At 49.0% G+C, this 27,500-nt stretch overlaps 3 protein-coding genes and 1 non-coding gene across 7 annotated transcripts in view; 2 read left to right on the forward strand and 2 right to left on the reverse strand.

The window, feature by feature from the left end:
* Positions 1–1,036, reverse strand: part of LOC135820091 (DNA polymerase subunit gamma-1-like) — a 14,406-nt gene extending 13,370 nt beyond the window's left edge. The window contains exon 1 of the mRNA XM_065333399.1: positions 378–1,036. Within this exon, the coding sequence (XP_065189471.1) occupies positions 378–1,036 (659 nt within the window). The remainder of the gene's footprint in view (positions 1–377) is intronic.
* A 550-nt stretch (positions 1,037–1,586) lies between these two features.
* Positions 1,587–19,586, forward strand: LOC135819507 (asparagine--tRNA ligase, cytoplasmic-like). The gene is made up of 20 exons (XM_065332725.1): positions 1,587–1,826; positions 3,452–3,520; positions 4,526–4,618; positions 4,888–5,056; positions 5,273–5,343; positions 6,100–6,186; positions 7,249–7,335; positions 8,015–8,071; positions 9,010–9,050; positions 10,112–10,226; positions 11,691–11,812; positions 13,325–13,394; positions 13,762–13,827; positions 14,620–14,648; positions 15,157–15,241; positions 16,373–16,420; positions 16,643–16,726; positions 17,223–17,285; positions 18,643–18,711; positions 18,907–19,586. Exons 1-20 carry the CDS (start codon positions 1,716–1,718, stop codon positions 19,036–19,038), a joined length of 1,668 nt encoding a protein of 555 aa, XP_065188797.1. The 5' UTR covers positions 1,587–1,715; the 3' UTR covers positions 19,039–19,586.
* On the forward strand, positions 10,656–10,726 carry Trnag-gcc (transfer RNA glycine (anticodon GCC)). The gene has a single exon. It is a non-coding gene; the product is annotated as a tRNA-Gly (tRNA).
* A 397-nt stretch (positions 19,587–19,983) lies between the features above and the next one.
* LOC135819508 (uncharacterized) overlaps positions 19,984–27,500 on the reverse strand; it is a 31,989-nt gene continuing 24,472 nt past the window's right edge. For all 4 annotated transcript variants that reach the window (XM_065332727.1, XM_065332726.1, XM_065332729.1 and 1 more), the window contains exons 3-9: positions 27,067–27,116; positions 26,139–26,235; positions 24,924–25,301; positions 23,966–24,058; positions 23,184–23,314; positions 22,089–22,146; positions 19,984–20,978 (exon numbers count right to left, since the gene is read on the reverse strand). In XM_065332727.1, the coding sequence (XP_065188799.1) occupies positions 20,839–20,978; positions 22,089–22,146; positions 23,184–23,314; positions 23,966–24,058; positions 24,924–25,301; positions 26,139–26,235; positions 27,067–27,116 (947 nt within the window). In that variant the 3' untranslated portion in view covers positions 19,984–20,838. The remainder of the gene's footprint in view (positions 20,979–22,088; positions 22,147–23,183; positions 23,315–23,965; positions 24,059–24,923; positions 25,302–26,138; positions 26,236–27,066; positions 27,117–27,500) is intronic.

Consider the following 27,500-nt stretch of genomic DNA (forward strand, 5'->3'; position numbering starts at 1 on the left):
CCCAATCAAGAATGGCCCCAGAACAATCCACACTAGTAGTGAGAAGCAAGACAGGTGGGAAATCCCCACAGACCGGAGACAACCACACAGTGCACGACCGAATAAGGGGAAACCAAGTGGGAATGGGAGTGCATGCCTGGGGTATTTCCCCTAGAACTCAGAAGAGTGCATAGATGGGGTATTTCCCCTAAAAGAGGGCACAAATGGGGGTATTTCCTCTAGAAGTGTGCATAGGTGGGGTATTTCCTGTAGAAACAGAAAGCTGTGATCAACGACGGGGAGGGGGTAAGTTCTCCCCGACTGGGGTAGGGGCTTGGGGTAGGGGGGGGGGGGGGGTGGAGGAGGAGGGTGCACCTACCTCACTAGTCCAGCTATACCAGGCAGTCGGCGAGGCAGCCACGGCAAGGATGGGCAGCGTCGGGGCCTCCATCCAGACTTCCACGTCGAACACGAGCACTTTCTCGTCCGGGAACGGCACGGGCTTGCCCTGCGGACACTGCGCGGAGTACCGGCACCAGCCGGGCGTGAACTGCCACTTCGTCGGCATACCTGGCAGCGATTCAACTCCCATCAACGCATCCGCATACTGGAGATAGGGCTGACACTGCCGTCGGCCAATCTCCCTGAAGTGCTCCGCCACGTCGCTTCCCAGCAGCTGAGGCATCTCAAACTCCGGGCACTCCTGCGTCTCGGATTTCAGCGACAGATTGTACTTCTCTATGAGCTCCTTGCGAGCGTGCAGCGCTGCGACGGGATCCGGCGAGGTTGTCCCCGACGATCGCTCGCCGAATATAGGCTTGCGGAGCTCGTCGGGGAGCATTTGGATACCGAACAGGTTGTGTCGGGTATTTTTGCCTCCCGACTCCGGGCTTGCTTGCTTTTCCGCATTCCCGGATGCACCTTGCTGGCCACTGACCGAGGCATGTTCAGTGCTGCTAGAGGCAGGAGCGAGTCGGTACGTCTTCAACTTTGTACTGGCATGCCTCCGGTTAGCTTGGCAGCGTAATGGCCGAAGAGGAACCAACCTAGAATGCATTCCGAGCCCGGATTTTCTTCACTCTTGTCGTGCGAATGGGATGGCGAGAATATTAATTTCAACGCCAGCTACAGGACAGACTGCAGCAATATGTCATTCAGGAACGAGCAGTGCTGAGCTTGGCTCAACGACGAGAGCAGCCCACCAACATATCCCCATCTGTGCTCTCAATCAGTCTCATGCTGAAATAAGGCGTCCGTCCATTCAATTATTCGCGCACAGCATCACAACGATCGTGTCAATGTTATGGATTGGGAAATAATTGTTCGGATCTTTTTCAAAATGCACAAGAATTTGAAGAAATGATAAACCGTACGAGATCCACACAAAAGCGCTGGGTTACGCCATAGCTGATTCCATGGTAACGGGAACTGCTTACGCATGTACGTGCACGTGCGCGTACACGTGCACTATATATCTAGCACTGCATGCTCTGTTCAAGCACGCACTTGCCACGCGCGGGCCCGGGCCCGCGGCGCCGCGGGCAGACAAAAATTAATGTCAAAAATCTAGAAGTCATGATTGTTTGACTTTGACTTTTTCTTCTCGATGCTTGAAGTTTTCATTGTGCTGCTCAGCGTTGATCATTGCATGCTCACACAGAGGAAAGACTTTCTATTTCCTTGGCTTGGCATAGAAGAAGTTGGAGCGTAAGTCTAAAGACGAGGAGAAACGCATCATGGCGTGCGCCGCAGCTGCAGAAAAGCCACCGCTGTATGTTTCGGACAAAGAAGGCTCCGACGAAAGCGGTGATGGCACAGAAGCGAAGCCTTTCAAGACGACCTTGAAGGTATGGAGCTCCTGTAGTTAGCTTCTATCGCATGCGTGCCGAGAACGACATCCCTATTACATGATGTATTTGTAACTCAATAAGTTCACTGTCGCCAGAAAACCTGCATACCTATCATGATCAGCCATAGGCATCATGCTGATAGCTTCAGCAGCATGACACCCGAAGTACTCTCAGTGTCGTGTAGATCTACGGAGTGACTGATTTCTGAGCATGCACGCTAGATATCAATTGCATGAAAGGTCAAAAGCTCAGCGCCGAATACGTTCTTGGCATATCTGCTACTACCTATTCTGTACGAATACCTGATGTACGCAGAGCAGGGTACATGACAGCAAACGGCCAGAGATTTTTTATGAGCCTGCTTGTTTTTGATCTGTGTGAAGTTGCTGATTTCAATTATGGTGTGGATGTCATTAAATTTATTTGAGTCCCCAGGTCATCTAGCTCCGTGTGCTCAAATGGCACCGAAGTAATGACACTCGCTTTGTGTGATTTCAGTTTACTGTTGAGGTGACTCTAAAGAAGTGCTACAGTAGGCGTAAAGTTCACCGCACTGTACCTTTTAAGCGTTCCAGGCGTGTACACTGCCCATCGTTTGTCAGTATTTCCTAGCACCGTAGTGGCCACCCAACACCACAACGAATACACAACTCTTGCTTGTCTTGCCCGAACATTGTGCAAAAAATCCCAATTTTGCCAAGCACATGTGTACAGTTGACGGTTAGGTCGTCGAAGATCGTTCAGAACTTGCGTCTTCTAGGCAAACGTATGAAGAGGATGGTGTATACTGCTGGTAGTGTCTTGTTTTAGGTGAATGTCCCAGCAGCCGTTTGCAGTGTATAGTGATGGGTAGTGCATGTTTACAAGCGTTTGAGTGGTTGGCAGGCCTCCAGGAACCACCGCTATGTGCACCTGTGTGTTATGTGTGCCCGTCTGAAACCATGCCCATGCTAACTGTGAACCAGCAAGCCTTGCCATTTCCGTCTGCATCCAACAAACCGCGTGATGCTAGTACAGTCAACTTTGCGTATAACGACACTCAGCGGGGCATCAGAAAAGTGTCCTTATTCGCGAAGTGTCCTGATACCCGAAGTCTCATATGTATACAGGTAGAATGGACTTCGTTCTGGGCATGGAAATTCTGTCGCCATTCGCGAATTGTCGTTATATCCGCAGTCGTTATTAGCGAAGTTGACTGTATGCTGAAAGTCCTGCGGTGGGCGAGTGTTCATCACTCCCTTTCAAGTGGACACAGAATGACGGTTCCTAAATCCCCACACCTGTGCCGTGAGGGTGGTTGCGTTCCTACGGATGTTTAAAAGCCGGTCTTTCTGACTCTCACGCCAGCGATGAACTTGATAAATTCTAAGGCCCTGCGTAGTCGATGATCCTTGCCTGAACAGGAAGTAGCAAATTGCAATGTCCCACGTCTGACGGCCGTGTGTATTGACACAATCGCATATGTTGGTGTGCTTCTGTGTGTGTGTGCATGTGTGTGTGTGTGTGCATGTGTGTGTGTGCATGTGTGTGTGTGTGTGCATGTGTGTGTGTGTGTGTGTGTGTGTGTGTGTGTGTGTGTGTGTGTGTGTGTGTGTGTGTGTGTGTGTGTGTGCTCATTGCAGGCTTTACTGCACGCTGACACTGAGCCTTTCCCAGAGGTCCTTGTCGATGGCAAGACGGAAGGCGGTGAGGTAAGAGTACGTGTTTGAGCTGAAGTCGAAAAATACTCATGAAAACAAAACAAAAACGACGGAAACAAAAACTTCGTGACTTGAATCGAGCTATAAGTTCAGGTGAATTGAGCTCTGAGGAATCGAGCGATGGTAACTCCGAGTGAGACTCGAATGGGGATACTAAATTTTCTTTTTTGTAAAATTGCCAACTAGATCATGATGGGACGAAGTAGTCGTGCTCAATGCCAGAGCATGTTCGTGTCACCAGTTGCAGTTTGTTGAGCAGCACATTCTAATGGTTGAGCGTTCTTGTTTTGTTCGTTACCCGTTCGGGTAAAGACCAAGGTAAACCTCTGTGTGGCTGGAGAAAGATGAGAAAAGGCATTAATCATGGCAGGATTGTGTGGCATTGGCCAAGTCACTGGACTCGCAATCTTTCAGGTACTGTAAAGCGATAACCGTTCGCCGCGCGCACATTTTGCGCTGTCATTAATTGGGCTAATTCACGATGAGAAAAGTGTGCGATTGTATCTCTTCAGTTGGACATCGTACTACATTGTACTGTCTACAACCAATGTACAAAGCAGTTTGCGGTGATTTGAATGCGCGATTGTGTGATGGTCGCGAAAATAGCGAAATTTAATCTCTAGCAAAAGCTTCTCACTTTACAGTAACCCCAGCTGTAAAATGTAGAACCTAGCTGAGGCTATGAGGACAGAGTGATGGTGTTGGGTGATGAACAATACTACGTTACGTAGTGGTTATGACTTGTGAGCTCTGAATGGAACACAAGGTCCCGAGTACCTTTGAAGAGTTGGCCCTTCCCAGGGTATCAAGGCAACAGTGGTTATAATACACAGGCCTACAGTGGGGTGGTGTGCCCAATCCGATTACAGCAGTAGCTAGGATTCTTAGTCAAATATTGTTTAGCAGATCCTGAATTCTTGGCCAATGTGCCTGTTTGTCTGTTTGGTTTGTTGTGCATGTACACCCATGTGCTTTTGTGTGTTCTGGTATTTGCAGCGCTGGGAAAAGATCTCTCAAGCTCAGATGAAGAAGCAGACCAAACTATTTAACCAGCAAAAGAAGAAGAACAGTTCTCAGGCTGTCAGGGAGGTAAGACATCGTGGCACACCTCTATGATGGAGTACGGGATACCGTCGGGTGTTCGCTCAGCGTTGTGCCTGTTGCTCGTCGTGTTGATCGTGTGATGTCATCATGAGTATCCAATGAATGCGTGGACACGTGCCTGTGCGTATATGTACGTGTGTGTATGTGTGTGCCCAGCATGAACTGGCTAAGCTTTCGGCTGTTGCTCGCATCAATACCATCCGTATTTGAGTGCCTCGCGGAAGTGTAATTCGCTGTGTGTGGTTGCTGTTCAGGCTGAAAAGGAAGAGCAGCGTCGGAAACGCCTGGAAGAGGCCAAGGCTATCGTCATTGAACAGGATGCATCGTTGCCAACGGCCGTCGAACTGAAGATCCGCGACTTGGAGCCGCACCGTGGCAAGCGTGTCACAGTGCATGGATGGGTGCACCGCCTCAGAAGACAGGGTGAGTAGACCTCCCCTACCCCATCTATGGTTGTGCCATGTCGGTGATCTCTGTTATTCTTATCTGTAGGGCCTCGTGTTCAGCGTGGCAGCGAGGCAGTTGAGAACACTGGCTTCCGGGCCCTGCAATGTGGGTGTTTCTGGTGGGATCATTTCTTGTGGGTTGTGTGTGTGCGTGCGTGTGTGTGTGGTGCGTGGTGCGTGCGTGCATCCCCAGGAAACACTCTGATGTTTGGTATGCTCCGTGATGGAACTGGCCATCTTCAGTGCGTATTCACCGACAAGCTGGTGAGTCTCCTCTTCTTATTTCCTGACCGGCATGTGATCCTACTGGGCTAGTGTATGAGTTCATAATTATTTTCATCTTTGCTTTCCAGCTTGTATGGCTCTGGCTTGCAGGGCCGTTGCTTGCAGGGTCTTGCTTGCACGACTCTTGCTTGTGTGGCTCTTGCTGGAATGGCTCGTGCTGGAATGGCTCATGTTGGAATGGCTCTTGCTGGAATCATCCGAATGGCTCTTGCTTGTGTGGCTCTTGCTGGCAGAACTCTTTCTTGCAGGGCCTTTGCTTGCAGGGCATTTACTTGCAGGGCTCTTGCTTGCCGCACGCAGCTCAAATCTTCTGCGGGTCACTGCGCTATGTGTTGGCCATGAGTAGTTGACAAGCTCCTTGAGATTGTATTGACTGTCTATTGTTTGATTCTTGGAGGTTAGCATGATACAATGTAGTGCATGGCTTTCATTCTCTTTCACTACTGGATCCGCTAAGTGAGGAGATTAAGCACTTCCAAGTACTGTCTGATATTGTTGTTCTGCGCAGCGCAGGCGTCGTGGTAAGCATTGTGTTATACTTGTCATGTGTACTGCTTGTCTCCACTGCCACTCATTGTGTGTGTGTGTGTGTGTGTGTGTGTGTGTGTGTGTGTGTGTGTGTGTGTGTGTGTGTGTGTGTGGGTGTCACTGTGTGTGGGTGTCTGTGTGTGCGTGCATGTTTGTGTGTGCACTTATGCATGCGTGCATGCATGTGTCCATGCGTGCGTTGTGCAGTGCCAAACGTACAACGCAGTCACGCTGTCGACAGAAAGCACGATTGTCGTGTACGGCAGCCTGGAGCAGGTGCCTGAAGGGAAATCTGTAAGTTCACCTCTCCCACACCTCATCTATGGCGTCAGAGCTCTGACTGTCTAACTATGGCATTGTGTGTTAGGATTGGCGTGATCCATAATTGCAATAATTATCTCAACCGCTATTATGTTTGTACTCACTTCTCCTATGCGTGAATGCCGGTATGAGTGACATGTTGCTGTTGCTGTCACTCGCACTATTCTCTCTAGTGTAGTTTCACCCTATATCTTATCACCGAGTGAGCAGTGGGTCAGAAGTTTTCAGAGTACTGGCTGACTAACTTTGGCGTTGTGTAGGCAGGGTGGGTGGGTGTGATCCGGTGGGTGTGATCCACAATTGCGATAATATTATCCCAATGCCCAGTATGATCATACAAGTACTAAGGTTTCCTATGCGTGAAGGCCGGTATGAGTGAAATGTTTCTATTACTGTCACTCGCACTACTCTCTCTCTCTCTAGTATAGTTTCACCCTATATCTTGGCACCAAGTCAGCAGTTGGACAGAGGTTGTGAGTGTTCTGGCTGACTAACGTTGGCCTTGTGTGGGCAGGGTGGGTGGGTGTGATCCGGTGGATGTGACCCACAATTGCAATAATATTAATATTATCCCAATGCCCAGTATGATCGTACTTACGTTTCCTATGCGTGAAGGCCTGTATGACTCTATGACTGACATGTTGTTGTCGCTGTCAGTCACGCTGTTCTCAGTTGTTTCAGCCAATCTTAGCGCCAAGTGACCGGGTGTGATACAAGTTGTGAGCTACTGTTCACCCATTCGACCATATCGTTTGTTGTCAGAGGGGCAACAACGAGGCGCAAGGCTGGCAGAGTGCTGAGACATTCTACGGCCCGACACCAAACTCACGCTCGAGTCTTGAATAATACTACGAGTTATTGTTTTCATTCCTTTGTTTTGAAGAAATAAGCCGGGAAACCTGTGGAGAAAATTTAGCTATCACTACCAATGGCTCGAATCGGAGACCTTCGCTGTAGACCAGCACTGCTCTACCGCTAACTGCTTGTGTTTGTTCTATTCATTCTTTTCTTTGCTCTTTCTTATCAACTGCACAGGCTCCCGGTGGTCATGAGCTAAAGGTAGACTATTGGGAACTGATTGGATCTGCTCCCGCCGGTGGGGTGGACACTATCTTGAACGAGGTTTGTTCCACTTGTGCGTGCCTCCTTGCATAGCTCCACTTTCTCTGTCTGATGCTCCCTTGCATAAGTTAGCTCCACGTTCTCTGTCTCATACCCTTTTGGGTAGCTCCACGTTCTCTGTCTGATGCCCCCTTTCATAGCTCCAGGTTTTCTGTGTGATGCCCCCTTGAATAGCTTCTCATTCTCTGTCTGGTGCCCATTTGGGTAGCTCCACGTTCTGTGTGTGATGCCCTCTTTCATAGCTCCAGGTTTTCTGTGTGATGTCCCCTTGAGTAGCTTCTCATTCTCTGTCTGATGCCCGTTTGGGTAGCTTCCCATTCTCTGTCTGATGACGTCCCCTTGCTTACCTCCCTGTTCTCTGTCTGTCTGTGGCTGCCATACGAGGAAATACGTTTTTTTGTGAGGGCTTTGGCATGCATGATCATGCCCCGTCTGAGCTGTCCACAGAGTAGTTGGTGTTTGTGCGTGTCTGTGTGTACACCGCTTATCGTCTTTGTGAAACACTGCGACAGTAACGGTGCTGGACCTTGACGATACTATTCTTTGATTTGATCGCTTTACTATGTAACCTCTGGAATGTCTATTCTAACATGTCTGCTTGTCTCTCTCTCTCTCTTTCTATCATTCTATCTATCTACCTATCTATCTTCTATCTCTGCGTTTGCATTATTGTTTGCAGGAGGCTGGTGTAGATATTATGCTTGACAACCGACATATGGTCTTGCGTGGTGACACGGTAAGCACATCACCAACTGGCGTCACTAGTGCTTCTTTATGGCATTGCCTAGTGCCTAGGGATTTCCCCCTCCTCCTCCTCCTCTTGCCTTGTTTTCCTGGGTCCTGGTATCTGGAGCTTACTTGATGTCAGTTGCCGGGGGGTTCAGTTCATTATAGGTACGGCGCCACTGGTGTGGCAATGGCCGCACCAAGGTTTACGAAATCCAACATTCATGGAATGTCCGGTGTGCAATTTAAAACTATGTAGAAGTACCCTAATATCAAGAGTACGTAATCCCCCAGAGTGTGCAACGCCTGATCCATCTCTGCATAGGGTCTTGGTCGAGCGTAATCGGATCTTCTGATGTCATGCGTACACTCCACACCAGCGCAAGGCCGGTCTCGAGGCAGGGCACCGTTGTTTTTGATCCGAGAGTACCCGCGACTCCCCGGGCTCCCCTCAGATATGTGCGGTATTATGACGCAAAGATCCGATTACGCTCGACCAAGACCCTATGCAGAGCTGGATCAGGCGTTGCACACTCTGGGGAGTTATGTACTCTTGCTAATATGCTATTCTTGCACACTCCTCACTACATTCTGTCCCTCATAAATTACTCTTCCTGTTCAGCGGGAACTATGCTAGCTGCATTTCTGTTGCCAACGGAATGTGCAGTTAAAACGGACAGATCAATATGATTCACTGAGCTCCCGGTGCATCCTCCTCTGATACTGAAATTGAGGAGGGAGAAATCTAATGTGTGCTGTAGTCACCATAGGGTCATACCACCACCATCATCTTTCCCACCACCACCACCACCACTCAGGGCCTGGCTTGAGGCATGCATTTTGCCATTGTGCTCTGCTCTGTTTAGTTAATGGTATAGCTGTTTGATCCAGCTCAATGTCGTAGCTTTCTTTCTTCACTCTCTTTTTCATGCCGCTTCTGATGTACAGACATCGAGCATCCTCAAGGTTCGCTCTGTCGTCATGCAATGGTATGTGTGCGGGTAGCTGTGGTTCTACCCTGTTTGTTGTTTACTGCCTGTCTTGTACCCAATACTCCGCAGGGTGTCCACCGTTCTTTGAAAACCTGTGTCGCACCTTAGGGCAAGCGTTTGCCGCTTTCACCATAGCCCTGTCCAGTGTCAGAGTGCAGATGTTGCTACTCTCACTGCTACCAGCCTCTATTCTCAATGCAGTGTGGGATGTCCAGAAAGGACCACACTCACTGTCCGCATACTGAATGCTGATGTGATGTTATGCTTGTTGTGCTGCGTTTGGCAAATTTTGCAGGCCTTGTACGTACACCTGGATGTTTATATTAGGGGTGTCAACGGGTAGTAGGGTACCCGTGCTACCCGTAATTAGAGCGGGTATTCGGTTAGCTGTTTGCTCCTGAGAACCCGATAGGGTAGTGGGAGTACGGTGTTTTCGCGATGGTGCACGTAAAAAGCACGGCTACGTGCTTACTGCACACTTTCCATGTAGCGCAAGTGCTCACTCACTGTACAAACGATGTCAAAAATACCCGATAGGGCACCCGTGCTACCCGGATAGAAATACCCGAACTCGTTACCCGACCAAACCCCTACCGTTGCATCCCTAGTTTATATTTTGGCTTTTGCTTTCCCTACTAGAACGTTAGGCTATTCCACTGTATAACCGGAAGCAATGAAGATAGTTTTCTCATCCCACGTATCTTATCAATCAAGCGAGAACAGGAAACCCCCTCGGCAGGCGACCAGCCTTTGGGGAATCCTTAAATTTAATAAAAAAATAAATACTTGAGATGACCGAACAGCCTTTGGGGAATCCTTAAATTTAATAATAAAATAAATACTTTTGAGATGACTGGTGCAGTGCTTGTTGGATGTTCATGTACTTGAAAAAAAAAGTACTACATGACATTGTACACTTGCTGAACTGCAATTGTCATTGCCACGCAGTTGTTCAGTTGCAGCGTGTGGAAAGCTCTGCAGGTGTGCCTCTTCTCGTTTGCTTATCCGTCCACTTTCCCTGTGTGTGGCTGCTCTGTGCTATGCGTGTGTTGCGACAGCTTCCGTTCGCATTACTTTGACCGTGGATACTTCGAGGTCAGCCCGCCCACACTTGTCCAGACGCAGGTAGAAGGCGGCGCCACGCTATTCAAACTCAACTATTTCGGCGAGGAGGTAAGCAGACAGGTGGACTGGGTCGCAGTGTTTGTGTGCCCACCATGCATACCTGATGAGGCCAATTTTGCCAAAACGTAATAGTTGATAAACGAGCTTGATTTTGCAGAGGGAATGGGAGAGAGTGGGTCTGCTCTAAGAACAACATCTTCCATGGCTATGCAAAGAGTGCATTCTGCATGCATGCAAGGGACACATTCCGCTTTGTTGGGTGTGCACGCATGCGTATCGGTCACCTGGCAGACATCTCTATTTGCCGAATCGACAGTGACATTGCGCACTACTGACTGGAGGTCTACTCAGAATACTGAATGCCATGTCAATCGCTCAGGCTTGCACGTGTTCTGTGAATGGATGCTGCCACCTGTCAAGCTGGCATGCACTCCCGTCACTTTATGTGTCACGTAGACAGCTTTCAGTAGTGTGCTCGCATTGGTGGTTCAGTGGTAGAATCCTCGCCTGCCACGCGGGGGGCCCGGGTTCGATTCCCGGCCAATGCATTTTTTCTTCTTTTTTTCTTGGGTAGATGTTGGCTTTGTATGCTGTGCACAAGTTAGTTGACCTTGCTTGTAGTTTGTACAAGTATTAGTTGGCTTTGCTTGTGTTTTATACAAGTTGGTTTTTGCTTGTGTTTTGTACAATTTGGCTTTTGCTTTGTTTTGTACAAGTTTCTATAATAATAGTTGGCTTTGCTTGTGTTTTGTTAACCCTTTGCATGCTGAGCCCCTTTTCTCCTATCCACTGGCTTTCCAGCGCACTGACTCTCTTAGTGGAGTATGCACTCACAGCTCCGAACGAAATTTATTCTCATTTCACTCCACCTTGATGGATTTTCATCGTCCTGGGCTCGTTGGAAAGATCAGGACCAAGCGAATCCATCCTGGCAGCTCTCAGCTCCATAGACACATCAGGGCCACTTCCACGTCCTCTCCAAACTACTCCACCGTGCCCCGGAACGGCACAGCAACTCAATTTCACATTCTTCTTCGGATTCTTGCCCAAATTCAACAGATTTTCACAATTCAAACTGCGCTGCAAAGCTCAGATCCAAGCGCTTCATTTGATGTCCATCACGCATGCGCCGTGCCAAAGGGAAATCCCCTGGCACGCTCCTCAACAAAAAGAAGTAATGAAGTTGAACAAAAAAATCGCGTTCACTCTGGGCCGTGATTTCCGTGTTCATCTTGTTGCCGCTCAATGAATTCTTATCCTATCGCGAAGAACTTTATATCCCCGGAAAGCTAAGGTCAAAAATTTTCCAACGATGTATTGATTGTCACGATGCGTTTATGTTTGACGAAGTTACGAAAGTTTGCACACTGGTCTATGCACTGCGATGTATCGCGCGATTTTTTTGCGAGTTAACTCATACGTAGTGGATCAGGTCATGCATAAAGTGCGAGTTAACTCGTACTCAGCACGCAAAGGGTTAACGTTGGTTTTTCCTGTGTTGTGTATTTGTAGGCATATCTGACGCAATCGTCACAACTGTACCTGGAAACTGTCTTGCCTGCCATGGGCGATGTCTTCTCCATAGCCCAGTCCTATCGTGCCGAGAAGGCGAGAACACGTCGCCACTTGTCAGAGTAAGTTGTGTGTGTGTGTGTGTGTGTGTGTGTGTGTGGTTGTGTGTGTGGTTGTGTGTGTGTGTGGTTGTGTGTGTATGTGTGTGTGTGTGTGTGTGTGTGTGTGTGTGTGTGTGTGTGTGTGTGTGTGTGTGTGTGTGTGTGTAAAGACCAAAAAGTAGGGATTCACTGGCCAGAAAAAAGCCACTTCAAAGCTGTGTGGTGTAGACCAGGCTGAATAGTGGTGGTCAATTCTTCAGCCTTGCAAGCTGTTGAATGGTGCAATCCCAGCACAAGTTGCTATGGCTTCTGCTGTAGCATCGCTATCATCGCCTCTGGCGATGGGCGTCCAATGGTCAATGGTCAATGGTGTGTGTGTGTGTGTGGTGTGCGTCTGTGTGTGTATGTGTGGTGTGTATCTGTGTGCGCCTGTGTGTGTGTGTGTCTGTGTGCGTATGTGTGTGTGTGTGTGTGTTTGTTTGTTTGTGTTCGTGTGTCTGTCTGTCTGTGCGTGCGTGCATACTTAGTTGCTATTGCATCAACAGCAAGGCTGCATGTGATGGTGCTGCTGCTGAAATCAGCACTGAATGTCCTTTCTAAGTCTCAGACTTACTCTGTGGAATTAGTGCTGACAATTTGTGTAGGCATGTATTATTGGAAAGTGGAAAAATGGGATGCAGGGTAACTTTTTCCCATGCCCCCCCCCCCCCCCCCCCCCCACACACACACCCTACTATTTTGACCTGGCTAGAACCCTGATTTTACCGAATCCGGTCTGGACCTCGCCGTCACAACGCAGGCTGCAGTCTTTCTCACTCTCTATGGGAATTCCCCTATTCGCTATGCGTACCAAGTACTCACTGCTTTACGGCCACTCTTCTAAAGCGGCAGTTTGTCTTGTGTGTGTGTATGTGTGTGTGGGGGTGGGTGTGTGTCCCATATGGTGCAGTGGTATGTGCAGTCGATTTCCAATCGAGAGGTTGCGGGTTCAATTCCCGACGATTATGGTCGCACACGTCTTTCTTCTCTTTCTCGGTCTCTTCCTGACTTTTCTTTCATTCTCCTGGGTGGTTACCAACAGTCAGTGTATGCCGGAGTATGTGGTGTGGTGTGTGTGTGTAGAAAAAAAAGAAAAGAAAAAAGAAAGAAAAATGGAAAAATGAAAAATAGGGATTCACTGGCCAGAAAAAGTCACTTCAATCAGCTGTGTGGTGGATACCAGGCTAAAAATAGTGGCGGTCAATTCATCAGCCTTGCAAGCTGTTGAATGGTGTAATCCCAGCACAAGTTGCTATGTCTAACATAGCTGTTCGCTATCATCGCTTCCGCGATGGGCAGGTCTGAGGTCTGAGGTGTGTTCCTCTAGAACATACAAGTAGTTCCATTGCACATGTCCTGTATTATGACATGCACTGTTGTGCTGTTACGTCGGCTACTGCTTCTGCATGAATCTTCATCATCGTAATGTTAGTGCTGTGATCGTCAATGTTGGCTTCCATTTTTGTGTTGCGTTGTGTGGTGCTGTGTGTGTAGGTATACTCATATCGAGGGTGAGTGCCCATTCATCAAATTTGAAGACCTGCTGGACAGAATTGAGGACCTGGTGAGTCTAAGCGCTGTTGAGTGTTGTCTCTGCAGTGATGTGTTGCTGTCCTGCTTGTTTCCACTCCTTCGGAAATGATGCTGTGACTGGGTGTGGGTGTGGGAGTGGGTGGGTGTGATGGAGGGGAGGCTGACAAGACACGTGTTATGCTGTGTAGTGCAGATCCACCTAGATATCAGTGCTCAGTTCTTCAGCCTTGCATTCTGCTCAGTGGCACAACCCCAGCACAAGCTGCTTCTGTATATTACTGCCACCCGCCATGGATATATCGCGCGCGTGTGTGTGTGTGTGTGTTGCATGCGTGTGTATGTTTGTGTGTGCGTGTGTGTGTGCATGTGTGTGCGTGCGTAATCCCTCTCCTGGACAGGTTGCTGATGTAGCAAAGCGTGCCGTTGAGTCACCGTTTCGCAAGCTGATCTTGGATCTGAACCCTGTGAGTGGCACTTAAACGCATGCGAAATGAACTATTCCATGGCTCCGTGCTGTAATATATCCGCATGTTGACTTTTCATCCCAGGCACCTTGCTTGTGAAAGGTTGGATTCTTGTGGGTTCGCTGACAAAGTTATCTCTTCTCCGTGGGCGGGTGGGGCTTGTGGCCAAGTGGTGGTGGTGTCATGAATGAACGGTTCACGTTTTGTGGAGGACGACGGCTCGAGTTGAGTCTAAATATTATGTTATTTTCGTACTGTGGTCACTCTGAATACAGTACAGTAGTGCATGTGTAATGCTATGATGTCATGAATACAGGTGTAAGAGGTACACAGTAGTGCATGTGTAATGCTATGATGTCATGAATACACGTGTAAGAGGTACACAGTAGTGCATGTGTAATGCTATGATGTCATGAATACACGTGTAAGAGGTACACAGTAGTGCATGTGTAATGCTATGATGGCATGAATACACGTGTAAGAGGTACACAGTAGTGCATGTGTAATGCTATGATGGCATGAATACACGTGTAAGAGGTACACAGCGTTTGACAAAGCCCCTATGCAGAGCTGGATCAGGCGTTGCACACTCTGGGGGGTTATGTACTCTTGGTTTCAGTTATAACTTGGAATTAGGACAGGACAAGGACACAGCAATTGAATGTGCTGTGTCGTTTGCCTGCACCAACTTTGAACTAGATGCCTAGGGTTTCCTTTCAAAGCTAGCGGATACTAGTACAGCATTGTTACTTAGTAAGTCAATCCTCATCTGCTTGTTTCCTTGCTACTCAGGACTTCAAGCCACCACAGAAACCATTCAAGTAAGTGTGTGTGCTTGCAAGCTAGTTTCACACTGGCGGTTAGGTTTTCATAGCTCTGCCTTTCACGATACGCTCCAGCACCGAGCGAAAAAGGTCAAGCTGCCCCTGCCTCTCCCCCACTCCTGCCATTCCATATGTCTCATCACTGCCTTGGTGCTTTATGCCGTCAAATGGTGTGTGGTTCTTTGTAAAAAAAATTGAAAAACTATCTGAGCACTCTTGGTGTGGGTGAGCTCCCGTGGGTACAAGCTAGCTATGCTGCTCTGCAGCCATGCTGCCTGGGTTGCTGAAGCTCCATCTTGAGGATCGTCGCGGAAGTTTTTTGTCGTCTCTGAAGCGAACATCATCCATTTCGTACTCGCACCCCCTCCCCCACCCTCCGAAATGAGTGCAGCTTACTATGCTGGGCAACGAAAATAGCATGCACGTACATGTACATGATTGTATAGTGTCGGTCGACTTGCAATGGACTTTCAACGAGCTTCTTTGTTGTCTTTTGTGTTACCAGGCGAATGGACTACAAGGATGCCATCGAGTACTGCCGGGAGCATGATATCCTCAAGGAGGACGGAACAAAGTTTGAATTTGGCGATGTGAGTTTATCGAGAGTGTGTGTGTGTGTGTGTGTGTGTGTGTGTGTGTGTGTGTGTGTGTGTGTGTGTGTGTGTGTGTGTGTGTGTCCCATATGGTGCAGTGGTATGTGCAGTCGATTTCCAATCGAGAGGTTGCGGGTTCAATTCCCGACGATTATGGTCGCACACGTCTTTCTTCTCTTTCTCGGACTCTTCCTGACTTTTCTTTCATTCTCCTGGGTGGTTACCAACAGCCAGTGTATGCCAGAGTATGTGGTGTGGTGTGTGTGTGTGTAGAAAAAATGGAAAAATGAAAAATAGGGATTCACTGGCCAGAAAAAGTCACTTCAATCAGCTGTGTGGTGGATACCAGGCTAAAAATAGTGGCGGTCAATTCATCAGCCTTGCAAGCTGTTGAATGGTGTAATCCCAGCACAAGTTGCTATGTCTAACATAGCTGTTCGCTATCATCGCTTCTGCGATGGGCATGTCTGAGGTCTGAGGTGTGTGTGTCCCATATGGTGCAGTGGTATGTGCAGTCGATTTCCAATCAAGAGGTTGCGGGTTCAATTCCCGACGATTATGGTCGAGACATGACAGACTGAAGAATTGTTACTGTCGAGCACGTTCACGCTGTGCTTCATTCATCAACCAGTGGCATGAGCATCTTGTCGAACACTTATTTGGCGGTCTAGTCCGAGCATCTGGCGAGCAAAGTGACATTTTTCTGGAATACCTTTTTTCACTCTTAGACATGTTTTAGCTGGCTGTGGCCCATATACTGCCGCGCCTGGGACCGCAGTGGTGGTGGTGGTGGTGGTGGTGGTGGTGGTGGTGGTGGTGTTATTGAGAGAAGATACTTCATAGGTTCTACAAGTACCACCGAAGTCATGGCTGCTATTTCGTACTTCTTAGTCTGTGAGTCGTTTCGACATTAGCTGAATCTAGACACGACTTCCGAGGCTAGGAAACCAGAGAGCTGGAACTGATGTGAGAGGCAGACACTGCGCTGCATGTGAGGGTGCTCTACCGAAGGGAGTAAAATACCTCGATTTACGGATGGCTAAGCACAGGAAGCGTAGGTAGCATGTCTTTTCTTTCTCTGTACTAACTGACATGGCTGCCATTGTGTGTTCTTTCATTGGCTTCCAGGACATTCCGGAAGCACCCGAAAGAAAGATGACGGACATGATTGGCGAGGTGAGCAGAGCGGGGAACACAGTGTTGCACTTGTACACTAATACCACAAAGAGACATGGAAGTTAGGTTTGTAATGGGTTTTGGAAAGGTTTAGTGGTGATTTTCCCGTGTGAACCCTGATGAGAGCAGACCTCTCTAACGGATGTACCGGCTCGTATATAAACTTGCTCAGGATTGAGTTGTAATTTTACAATGTTCTGTCGTTGGGTTTGCTACGAACAGCCCATTCTTCTCTGCCGCTTCCCAGCCGAGATCAAATCGTTCTACATGCCACGATGCCCAGAGGACACGCGCGTCACCGAATCAGTAAGTGACACGCCCTGCTCAAGTTCCCTGAATTCTGGCTACGTGTACATGTACATGTACGTATGCTGCAAAATGCCTAGGTTGTCTGTGGGCACATTCAGGAACACAATGCAACGCAATATTGTGGAAAGTAAACAACAATAAGAGACGAGAGGAAAGCTTTACGATAATAATGATAATAATAAAACATAGCCTGTAAAATGTAAAGAGTTACTGAGTACAGTTATCCAGTATCCACGTCCAGGCACATTCACGTCCACGGCACATTCAGGAACCAGTACGAACTAAGTGTTTGGCTTAGACAGGTCCACTGTACATGTATTGTGTTTCCTGGTGTTTCCCGGTTTCCGGTGGATTTCCAGCGGACGTTATGTGTTTAGGAAACTCATTTCTGGTTGTGCGTATACGTGTGTGTGTGTGTGTCTGCGTGTGTCCGTGTGTGTGTGTGTGTGTGTGTGTGTGTCTGCATGTGTTTCGGTGCTATCCAATGTTGTAGGTTGACCTGCTGATGCCTGGAGTTGGAGAAATTGTTGGCGGCTCCATGAGAATATGGGACTTTGTAAGCAGCAGGTTTGGTGTACACTTGCGTATATACCATAACATTTTCCGTAGTATAAGCAACACTTTAACCTTTCAAGTCCTAACGTACGGATGTATCCGTACCGGTATGCAGAGTATACCGGAGTATACCGAGTTCAAACTTTCGTACCTTCGCGAATACTTGATCGAATTGCCCCATCAAAAGGTCTATCGGCATGAGGAAACTCTCAGCTGGCGTCTCGAAGAAACCCGAACGCGACCCGAGGTCCTGGAGTGGAGCTATGGTGCTCGACTGAAAAGTCACGTATCAAGCTGGTTTTTTGAGCATGTCAAATGCACTTCAGCTGGGGATTTCCCCATTTATGCGCGTGCCTACTGCCTAGCCAGCCAGGTTCTATGACACAATCAGGCTACGGACATCCTGACTTCTTTGCAAAAATCCCAGCGCTCTGCGATAAATTTTGAGGGAGTTGCATCGCGCCGAGTATTCCGCTTGCAATTGACATGGCCCTGGCGCGTACGCTTGCTTCGTTCACTGTAAATTTACGTTGCTGCTCGTCATATCTACTGGAGATGTATTCCTTTTGGATATAGCTTTCCAGGAAGCCCAGGATTGTTAGAATCGACCTGGAAACGATGGAGTTATTCTACGTATCGTCGGAGAAATACAAGAACGGCGATTTTGCATTTTCTGAAAATAGTTCTAGGACTTACAGGGTTAAAGACCAGTAATAATTGACCCCACAAAGTCAGTGTGGGTTATACTACCATGGTCAAGTGAACCGTGATAATTATAGGGTAGGCACCGTGGTGTCTTGTATTAAAGCCTGTTTTGAATAGAAGCCTGATTTTCAAGATACACTGTCGGCACATACACCTGGTATTAGTATTGACACACATAGAAATATCTGGTTTGAGTAGAAACCTGATGTGAATAGAAGCCTAGCCCTTACATCGGCTTCTACAGGAATACGCCCGGCTTTAACACGCGACATTACGGTATCTGTATTTCGTGACAAAAAATCTGAGCACGGCGTATACTCCAGTGCGGCTTATACTCCGGAAAATAAGCTACTATGTATGCATGTGTTGGTTGTCCTATTCGCCTGTGAAACTTTGTGAGTATGGCTGTAAGGTGTGGGTGGTACTGGCCAGTGGATGCCATTTCTAAGAGTTGCACTGGGTACAATGAGTGTCTCGCCTGTTCGGCATAGGCTCTTGCTTGATGAGGTCCGGCTGCATGCCCAGGTTGATGTGTATGTCCTCCAACGTGTACATGTCTTCTGCTGTGCGTGTGTGTGTGTGCGCACGTGTGTGTGCGGTCGTGCGCGCGCGTGCGCACGTGTGTGCGTGCGGTCGTGCGTGGTTGTGTGTAGGACGCTCTTCTGGAGGGCTACAAGCGGGAAGGTATCGACCCAGAACCATACTATTGGTACACAGATCAGGTGAGTGAGAGAGAACGTTGTTCAATACTCCTTTCTTTTGTACTCATTGTGTACTTGTGTGTGTGGGGGGGGGGGGGGGGGGCAATACTCCTTTCTTTTTACTCATTGTGTACTTGTGTCTGTGTGTGTGTGTTTGTGTACGTGTCTGTGTGTGTCTGTGTGTGTACTAATAATACCTGTGGCCATGCCGTGCAGCGCAAGTATGGATCGTGCCCGCATGGCGGTTATGGTCTTGGCCTGGAGCGTTTCCTCACATGGATGTTGAATAGGCATCACATCCGCGACGTCTGCCTCTACCCGCGCTTCACGGAGAGATGCAGGCCATGAGTGCGTGCTGTTTGAACTGCTGAGTGGAGAGCTGCTCTCTGTACGAACTATTGCTGATCACATTCCGGTGTAAGTGAATAGTGTGTGGGATGATGATGCAATATTGCGCAATGACTTGTATCTTCATGCGATGGACGATGTACATGTCTACTCTAGACCTGTGTAATGATTCCATTCTGGGACGCTCCACTATTCTTTTCTTTCTCTCTTTGCTACAGTAGTCGTGACCGCATTGCTGATAATGGTAGCAGGTTTTTTTGCTGTTCAAACATTTCCAATTGTCAAATTACCACCGCCCGCTAGTTATGCTTTCTTTCTGTCTTCACTCATTTTCAGCTTTTTCAGCATGTGCCCCATCTGAGAGAGCCTACTCATGCCCCCCCCCCCCCCCTCACTTCCATTTTCCAGAAATTTCTCCGGTTGGATTTAACTAATAGTTTACTTCATGCATTCCTGTGGTACGACGCTTCTGGTTTCGTTCCTTTGGCCAATAGTAGAGAGATAGGGGGAGTAGAGAGATAGGCGCTGAAGCACTGGGACTGATTGTATATGTGTGTGTGGAATCAGCTGTGTGGTGTAGACCAGGCTTTCATCAGCCTTGCAAGCTGTTGAATGGTGTAGTCTCCCTGCCAGCCTTGCATGTAAATGAATGGTGTAATAATCCCTGTGTTCGCTATCATCGCTTCAGCGATGGGCATGTGATAATGTGTACACGTGTGTGATTGGAAACAATTCGCTGAAGCATTCTTATCACCTTCCGTACGTTATCGATCACATCCACTCTGTCAGCAGCCATTGAGATTGCGAAGGCCGCAGGAGCAGAGAGTGAAACAATACGGACTTACTCCCTGGTATAACCTGTGAAAACTGCTCCAGCAACACGTGTAAATCATTACTCAAGATGCAGTTGTGATTACTCAAGATTCAGGGCCTAACTCAAGCAAAGCAAAGAAACATAATTTTAATGTCAACGGAATCTCAATGTTCCCTCCCATTCAATGATAGTCTTGTTTCGCCAACGGCATATATAGCAGGCCCAGCGGATTAGCAATTTAGTCATCAATGTTCACACGCACGGTTCGTGGCAATTATGTAGCGGTCAATGTCCTGCAGATTTAGCCTTAGTTGATTTGAGTCCATTCTCAGATCGAGCCATTCGTAGTCATGATGGCAGTTCTTGATAATCGTAGAGTTTTCTGACACCTGTGTGGTAAGGCTGTGGCTCACGGCAAGTCCAACAGTATGTGTCTCAAGCTCCATGCTGCTGCACCGTATATATGTGTAGCAGACATTGGGCAGCACTTGCGATACGGACCCCCCAGAGCACAGTCGTTTCCACTTCTATACGGTGTGATGAAGGTGTAGGGACTTTGAGAAACAGCACAGGCAGCAAGATACTCCACCTATGCTGGTCACGTCTCTGCCATGGGCTATCGGACACAGCTGTTGAGATGAATCTCAGGTTCCAGAAGACGGACATTCTCCCTCAGGCTTGATCAGCAGCAATCCTTTTAAGGACGACATTGGTAATTGCTCAAGTACTGATCGGAAGCTTCAAATGGCCGTGGAAGCTGCTTGTGCCGCCCTGAAGAGGTGTCAATATGTAACCGTAAGCCTGTTGCGGAGATGTAACCGCCAGTGTGTTGTCGAGATATAACAGTCAGCCTTACACACACACACACACACACACACACACACACACACACACACACACACACACACACACACACACACACACACACACACACACACTGAGAGCTGTGTCCTGCGAGAGATCAGATGGGCCGTACCATAGTGCCATCATTCGCTGCTGAAGCACTGCGGTACGAATCGCAACGTTCGCCGGCCAACGCGATTGGACCAGTCCAGCACCAGGTCCTCCCGGGTGACGGTGAACTGCTTGGCGGTGATGTCATCCTTGCCGGTAATGAGGTAATCATCTGCACGGCATCATAGTACCCACAATGAAAGAGAAGAGAGCGGTGTTCAAAGGGGACAGCTGCAAGGAGTGGACATGCTAATAGAATACTTTACTAGTAAAATTAATGCTCTTCTTCCCGCACGCATGCACACGTGCACACACACACACACACGTGCGCGCGTACACACACACACACATGTTCACACCAGCCTGCCGGGAACTCTGCCAAGACACATGCTAACGGTATGACCTCGGCCTCACCAGGCATCTCATTCTCCGACGAGCAAGCCACTAGAGAGCAAAGGCAGATCTCACATGAAACTGACACAAGCCAAAATGCATGTACTTCAAGTAGAGTGGAATTCTGATACAGTGTAACGTGTACCCGACAGGAAACCGGAAAGTCCAATACTTAGTACAGTCAGATCTCTCTTAACCGCACACATCCGTTTTCAACAAAAATATCCGGATAGGCGAGGGAACCGGTTAATCGAACACACATATCATAATTATCATGGCATATGCTGTAAATCGGTAGCCAACGATTTTCTTCCAGATGGCGAGGGATCCGATAAAAGAGGACCGGATAAGCGAGGTCTGACTGTACTGTAAAACGGTTAATCTTAGTGACGGTGATATTCTAGCAACTTTAGCGAAAGGAGTGTTTTCGCCAAAGTTTTTCCGCGCCAATTGAAAACTCGCATGTACAGCACAGTTCTAGACATCCTTCTTTTTTAAGTCTGAAACTCGGATTGCTAGAATATTGATTTTCATTGCGAATTGGTCCAGATTCAGAAAACGCTAAAAAAACTGTACCCGCTAGAATTAGCCGTTCTACAGTATTCAAGGTACTGCTTATCTAAACCGACTACAGTCTGGATTAGCAATACACCTGCAGCACGGACAATATCCGTATCAGTGGAATACAGTACTGCCGGGCGGCCGAAGAGCGATCAGGCTAGAATTTCACCAAGCACACCATGCAGATGCACGCTGACTCAACTGTGCACGGACTATAACACATGGAAATGAGAACGCTCTAGGCTATGAAGCTGACCGCCCAGTTCTTCGGCGACCGACGGTACTATAGTGAGTGGAGTTAGAGAGTCCTAAGCCGCGGGTTACTTACGTCCTGGGTGTATTGTTCTACACAGACATGGTCTGGATACGAAATTCAGTGTGGAGTGCTGTAACAGAACAACACACCACGCACACACACACACACACACACACACATACACACACACACACACACACAGTGACGCGGGTCGTCAGGATATGAACGGAATTCATCTACACAGGATTTGGGCCGTCAAACTCCCAGGATGACCGTCACGGGTTTACAGCAGACCCTGCATGGCTTCTCGAGTGTCCAATGTAAACCAGATTGGCTGGCGGTGTTGAACCTATTTATGGGCAGTTGGCGTGAATATGCCCGGACTAGATGCACACATGATAATTATAGATCCGACGGGAGAGGATCCACTAACATCACCCAATCCATAGCAGTGGCATGTGAAATCTGGACTGATAAACTGTGGCAGTGCAGTGGATCAACTTTCGAGTACCTGGTGTATGGATGCGGGTGTATTACCGGTCTGCATTTCACTTGCCACAACCATGCCTCACGCATCCACACACACACACACACACCTACGGAAAACCTGTCAAAGTGACCACTCTTGAAAAAGCGAATCTGTCCCAGAGGACCAGTACAACTAACACCAAGGGATGCTATTTCCAGTCAAATGACGTCACTGGAGAAGGCAACCATCTGTACATTGGGACCACTTTTCCAAGGTACCTGGGGGGGGGGGGGGGGTTAGACAGGTTTCACCGTACATGGGGACCACTTTTCCAAGGTACCTGGGGGGGGGGGGGGGGGTTAGACAGGTTTCACCGTACATGGGGACCACTTTTCCAAGGTACCTGGGGGGGGGGGGGGTTAGACAGGTTTCACCGTACATGGCCCGTCATGGGGACCACTTTTCCAAGGTACCTGGGGGGGGGGGGGGGTTAGACAGGTTTCACTGTACATGGGGACCACTTTTCCAAGGTACCTGGGGGGGGGGGGGGGGGTTAGACAGGTTTCACCGTACATGGCCCGTCATGGGGACCACTTTTCCAAGGTACCTGGGGGGGGGGGGGGGGGGAGGGGGTTAGACAGGTTTCACTGTACATGCATGCACACAGAAGCACACCGTCGTGCATCGTTATCACTCACCATTGTGTTCTCCAGGTAGATATTGGTGATGTTCGGTGCAGACAGTGCTGGTAAGTGCTTGAGACGGTACACTACCAGCACTTGCACAGACTGGCGGTTATTGAACGAGGACACGGCGCGAACCTTGAAAACTGTAAACACGAAAGATGTGGAAGAGACGAGGAGATGGGTGGGAGGAGGTACCGAGAGAGGGAGAGAGAAAGATAGACAGAGACAGACAGACGGACAGACACACACACACACGCACACACACACACACACACACACACACACACACACACACACACACACACACACACACAGGGAGGGAGAGGAAATGGACATACACTGTTGTACACTCATATTCAGCTTGGCCACTTCTTCGTAGCAGCACTGCAGGGATATGTTCTGCTGCTTGCTTTCAACTACAGGGGACGTGTTTTAGATCTAAGCCCTCACCACTAGGCGTGTGTGTGTTTGTGTGTGGGTGGAGGGGGGGGGGGAAGCTGTGAGGGGCGATTTGATGGCCAGTTGCAACACATGCAAAACAGGTATTCACTTGTGCCGTCTAGCTACCAGTCTATACGAGTACTTGTGACCTACTGTGTGGACATCAACACCTCCTCTAGCAAGCCAAGCATTCATCACAGCAGATGATGTAGTGCAGTGGCGAGCGATGGCGGGTGCATTCTACCTCTAAGATACCACCACCTTCAAAATATCCCTCTTTCTCCTCCCCACCCCCCCCCCCCCTGCATACCCGCGTCTTGGGTCCCAATTGCACAATGTGACGTATTGCTTACCAAAGTCGCTTGCACATATTCGCTCGGCGGTGAGAATGTCCCGCTTGAACGAGGTGTGGGTCGTGTTGTATCGCCTGCACGCCGCACACGCATCTGTGAGTGTGGGTAGGCAGAGCATTGGAAATGAAGAAAAGGAAAACAGCCGGCAATGATGTCAGGTCAGGTCGGGGGGGGGGGGGGGGGAGCAGTAGCACCCACACTTTACAAATCTCAAGGCACATAACTATACAGAGAGTTTTAATACCAAACCATTTTCATGTCAAATATACGGGCGAGTAGCTCGTGTATAACTAGTACTGAAGTAGTCGGCGTAGTCCGGTTACCACGCCAACCAATGGATGTTTTACTCACTACTAGCAGCAAGAGTGCATAAACAAGAGTATGCAACTGTGGTTATGGGTCAGTGCGTGGCATGCTGCCTTCATTCGTAACTTGCCTTCATCGCGCTCTGAAAGCATGCACCAGTCAAACCCGAAATTTCTCGTACGAGTCCATTGGTTTTTGCCCAAATCGTTCCAGTACCTACGGAATCTCTAAATGTTGGCGCGTGAACTCCAGTTCCGTACGAAAGTTCATTTCGAACCAGAGGGAAAGTGCGGTGTTTGTTTTCCGCTGTGCTCGGACTGCAGCTGGATGATGTAATAAAGACAGCGCGCCGCGCATCTGGCCCATAGAAAAGAGATCACAGTTGCATACTCTTGTTTATCGACTCTTGCTAGTACTGCACAAGTACAAATTTTCGTTCGCGAAATCTTTTCGTTAGATCACTCCACCAGCAGGTTCGTTACGTACTAAATTTCGTTTTTGGTGGAGGTCTGTCACCCCGAACGTTCAGAACAAAAACTTTAGTTTCGGGTGAAAACTTTAGTTATTTCGTGCCCCCGACTGTCACTGTACTGTATGTGCTAGTTTCAGTAATCATGGCCAATGATAAATGCAGGTCGTTCGGTTTCTGTACCTCGTACTTGGTCGACTGGCGGGAACCGGTTGGTTGGGCGGCGAAGGTCTGAGCTTTGGTCCGGCGAGGTGCGACTTCTCTGATCAGACGACTTGGTGAGCATTCTGCCGTGGTCCAGGCGCTGCACCGGCTGCGGGTGGACGTGGCGCTGCTGGAGGCTGCTCAGCTGCGTGCGGTCACGGCGATCGCGAGAGTGCCCGTTGGAAAGCTGCGGCGGCGGCGGAGGTGCTTGCGTGCTGCGTTGCCGTGGCGCCGCGGTCGTCGTGTGCTCCGCGGGCTGACGGGCATCAACAGCGTCTGGGTGTGAGGTCGACGGCGCGGCCGCTCGAGTAGCCGGTCGTCCGGCGGGATTACCGGCATTCGAGAAAATTTTGAAACCTGTTGGTTTACGCAGCAGTAAACACAGACCAACTAATATTAGTGCCATGATTCGAACTCCCGCCCATGCGGAGGTACAAATAGCAAAATGTGATAATTATATTAAAGTTGATTATTGCAGAAGAGAAGAGTGAGACGAGCGAGAACAGTGGGAAGAGGAGGGGATGTAGAAAAGGAGACTGATACAGCAATGCCTTAAGCATACACCAGGAAATATCATGGATGACGGGGAAGGTGACAAGTGGAAGCGAAAGGTGCAGACATTACGGCAATCTTCACTATCTCTGTAGGACTGATGCAGCAACCAATGCTAGGCAGTAGAAACAATGTATTGTTTTGGGACGTGCAAAGCCTACTAGGATTCAACTAGCCACAGTCGTCGCCCAAAAGTAATCCGGCCAATGTCGATACAGTGGTATGGTAAGTAGACATGGCGGTGCCACACGGTACCATTCGTGCTTTTACCAGTGTTCATTGTAGATCTACTAGCACTGCACCGCGGCACTGCACTGAACTGTATGCAGCAGCTATGTACATCATGCCCAGGCACGCAGCCGGCATGGGCATGGAGGGGGGGGGGGGACGTCCCCCCCCCCCCCAATATTTCCATGTAGGTTCAGCAAGCACATAATGACGATGAATGACATGCACCAGCCATCCTACACATATGCGGCCATGCACCCCCCCCCCCCCAAAAAGGGGACCAGATACGTACATGATACCAGCAGGCATGCGCAGTGCTAGACTACCCGATGATGACAGCTTTGGCCGGATTGTTTTGACCACGACCGTGTAGAATCAAAACAATGTCTTTTTCTTCACAGAGCCAATCCTTACTTTCTATGTCCATACAGAACGTCTCCACTCTTCTACCGTACGCTATGTGTACCAGGCAGATCATCCTTTGTTGACAGCGCATCCTCTCCGCCTGCGCCTGCATGTTGGCATGGCACAGAGCAGCAGAACAAGTACATGACATGTATCAGGTGCGTAGCACCGCCGTTGGAGGTGGACCGGGGGGAGGGGGGAGGGGGGGGGGGGGGGTTGGGGGTGTCCCGCGGGGAACATTTTGAAATTAGGGTGCAAAATCCCGCATTCTGGGCACTTTTTCGTGGTCGGGCGAAATAGTGGTCCGTGGTGCGGCCGAAGCCGGACCGGCTGCTACGCCCCTGTGTATGATGGTTTAAGCCACATATCTAGTGTTTCTATAAAATAGGGGGCTAATCAGGAGAGGGACAGGGGGGGGGGGGGGGGGGTTAAGCGTGTCTGTGGGGAAGGGGTGGTGAGGGGGTGTTGAACAATGCATCTCGTCTCCTCATTGCCAATCCAGTCTTGTTTACTGTTTCTTAACTTCGTTTGAATTGGCAGAGCAACCAGAAAGAGATGTCCAGTGGTAACTAAACAAGTACAGCAGGAACACCGTAAACATTCCTCGCCTTCACTTTCCTCTGTGCTCACCTTCACGTTCCTCTGTGCTCGCAAGTCGTGAACTAGAGCTAGAATAATAGTTTCCTGGTTTCTAGTACTAGTGCTCAGGACTACACACACACACACATATCCACTACAATACACTACAGCTGCTGAATGAAATCCGATGGAGCGAGCGAATGCCATGCCGGGCGCTGTGCAGCCCTAGGCCTGCGAACACTGGGATGGTGAGCTGGTGCAGGGGGCGCGGACTTCTAATGCACGCGATCGGATTTCATTGAGCAGAGCTGTAGCATAGCAGAATACTAGCCAGTGATCATGCAGCCGCAAGACTTACCGGCGAGCATTCCTTGTAGACTGGCATTGCTGAGCATACTTGATACATGGCTGTGCATGCACACACACACACACACACACAAGACACCAAAGCAGAGCTGAAGCAAGTCTGGAATGGAATGAGAGGGACATGGAGTAAGCATTATATCATTATGATGAGAGGGGGGGGGGGGAAGAGAGGAAGGGAGTCAGTATAGTCATCTGATCAAGTGCTAGTAGATTTCTTCAGCTACAATAAAAAAAAATGGAAATGAAAACTGCCCCCCCCCCCCCCCCCTTGTTGTGCCTTCCCAGTCAGTCAGGATAAGGACAAAACACAGTGACACACTGGTACTACAGCCAGCGTGCATGCTTGCTGATCCCAGGGCGACACAACTGCAGCCCCGTGTGTTCCCCCGCATACAGTTCAGTGTGCTGTGAGTACTTTTCTCAGTC

Source organism: Sycon ciliatum, chromosome 6, assembly GCF_964019385.1.
Source record: "Sycon ciliatum chromosome 6, ocSycCili1.1, whole genome shotgun sequence".
Taxonomy (NCBI): domain Eukaryota; kingdom Metazoa; phylum Porifera; class Calcarea; order Leucosolenida; family Sycettidae; genus Sycon; species Sycon ciliatum.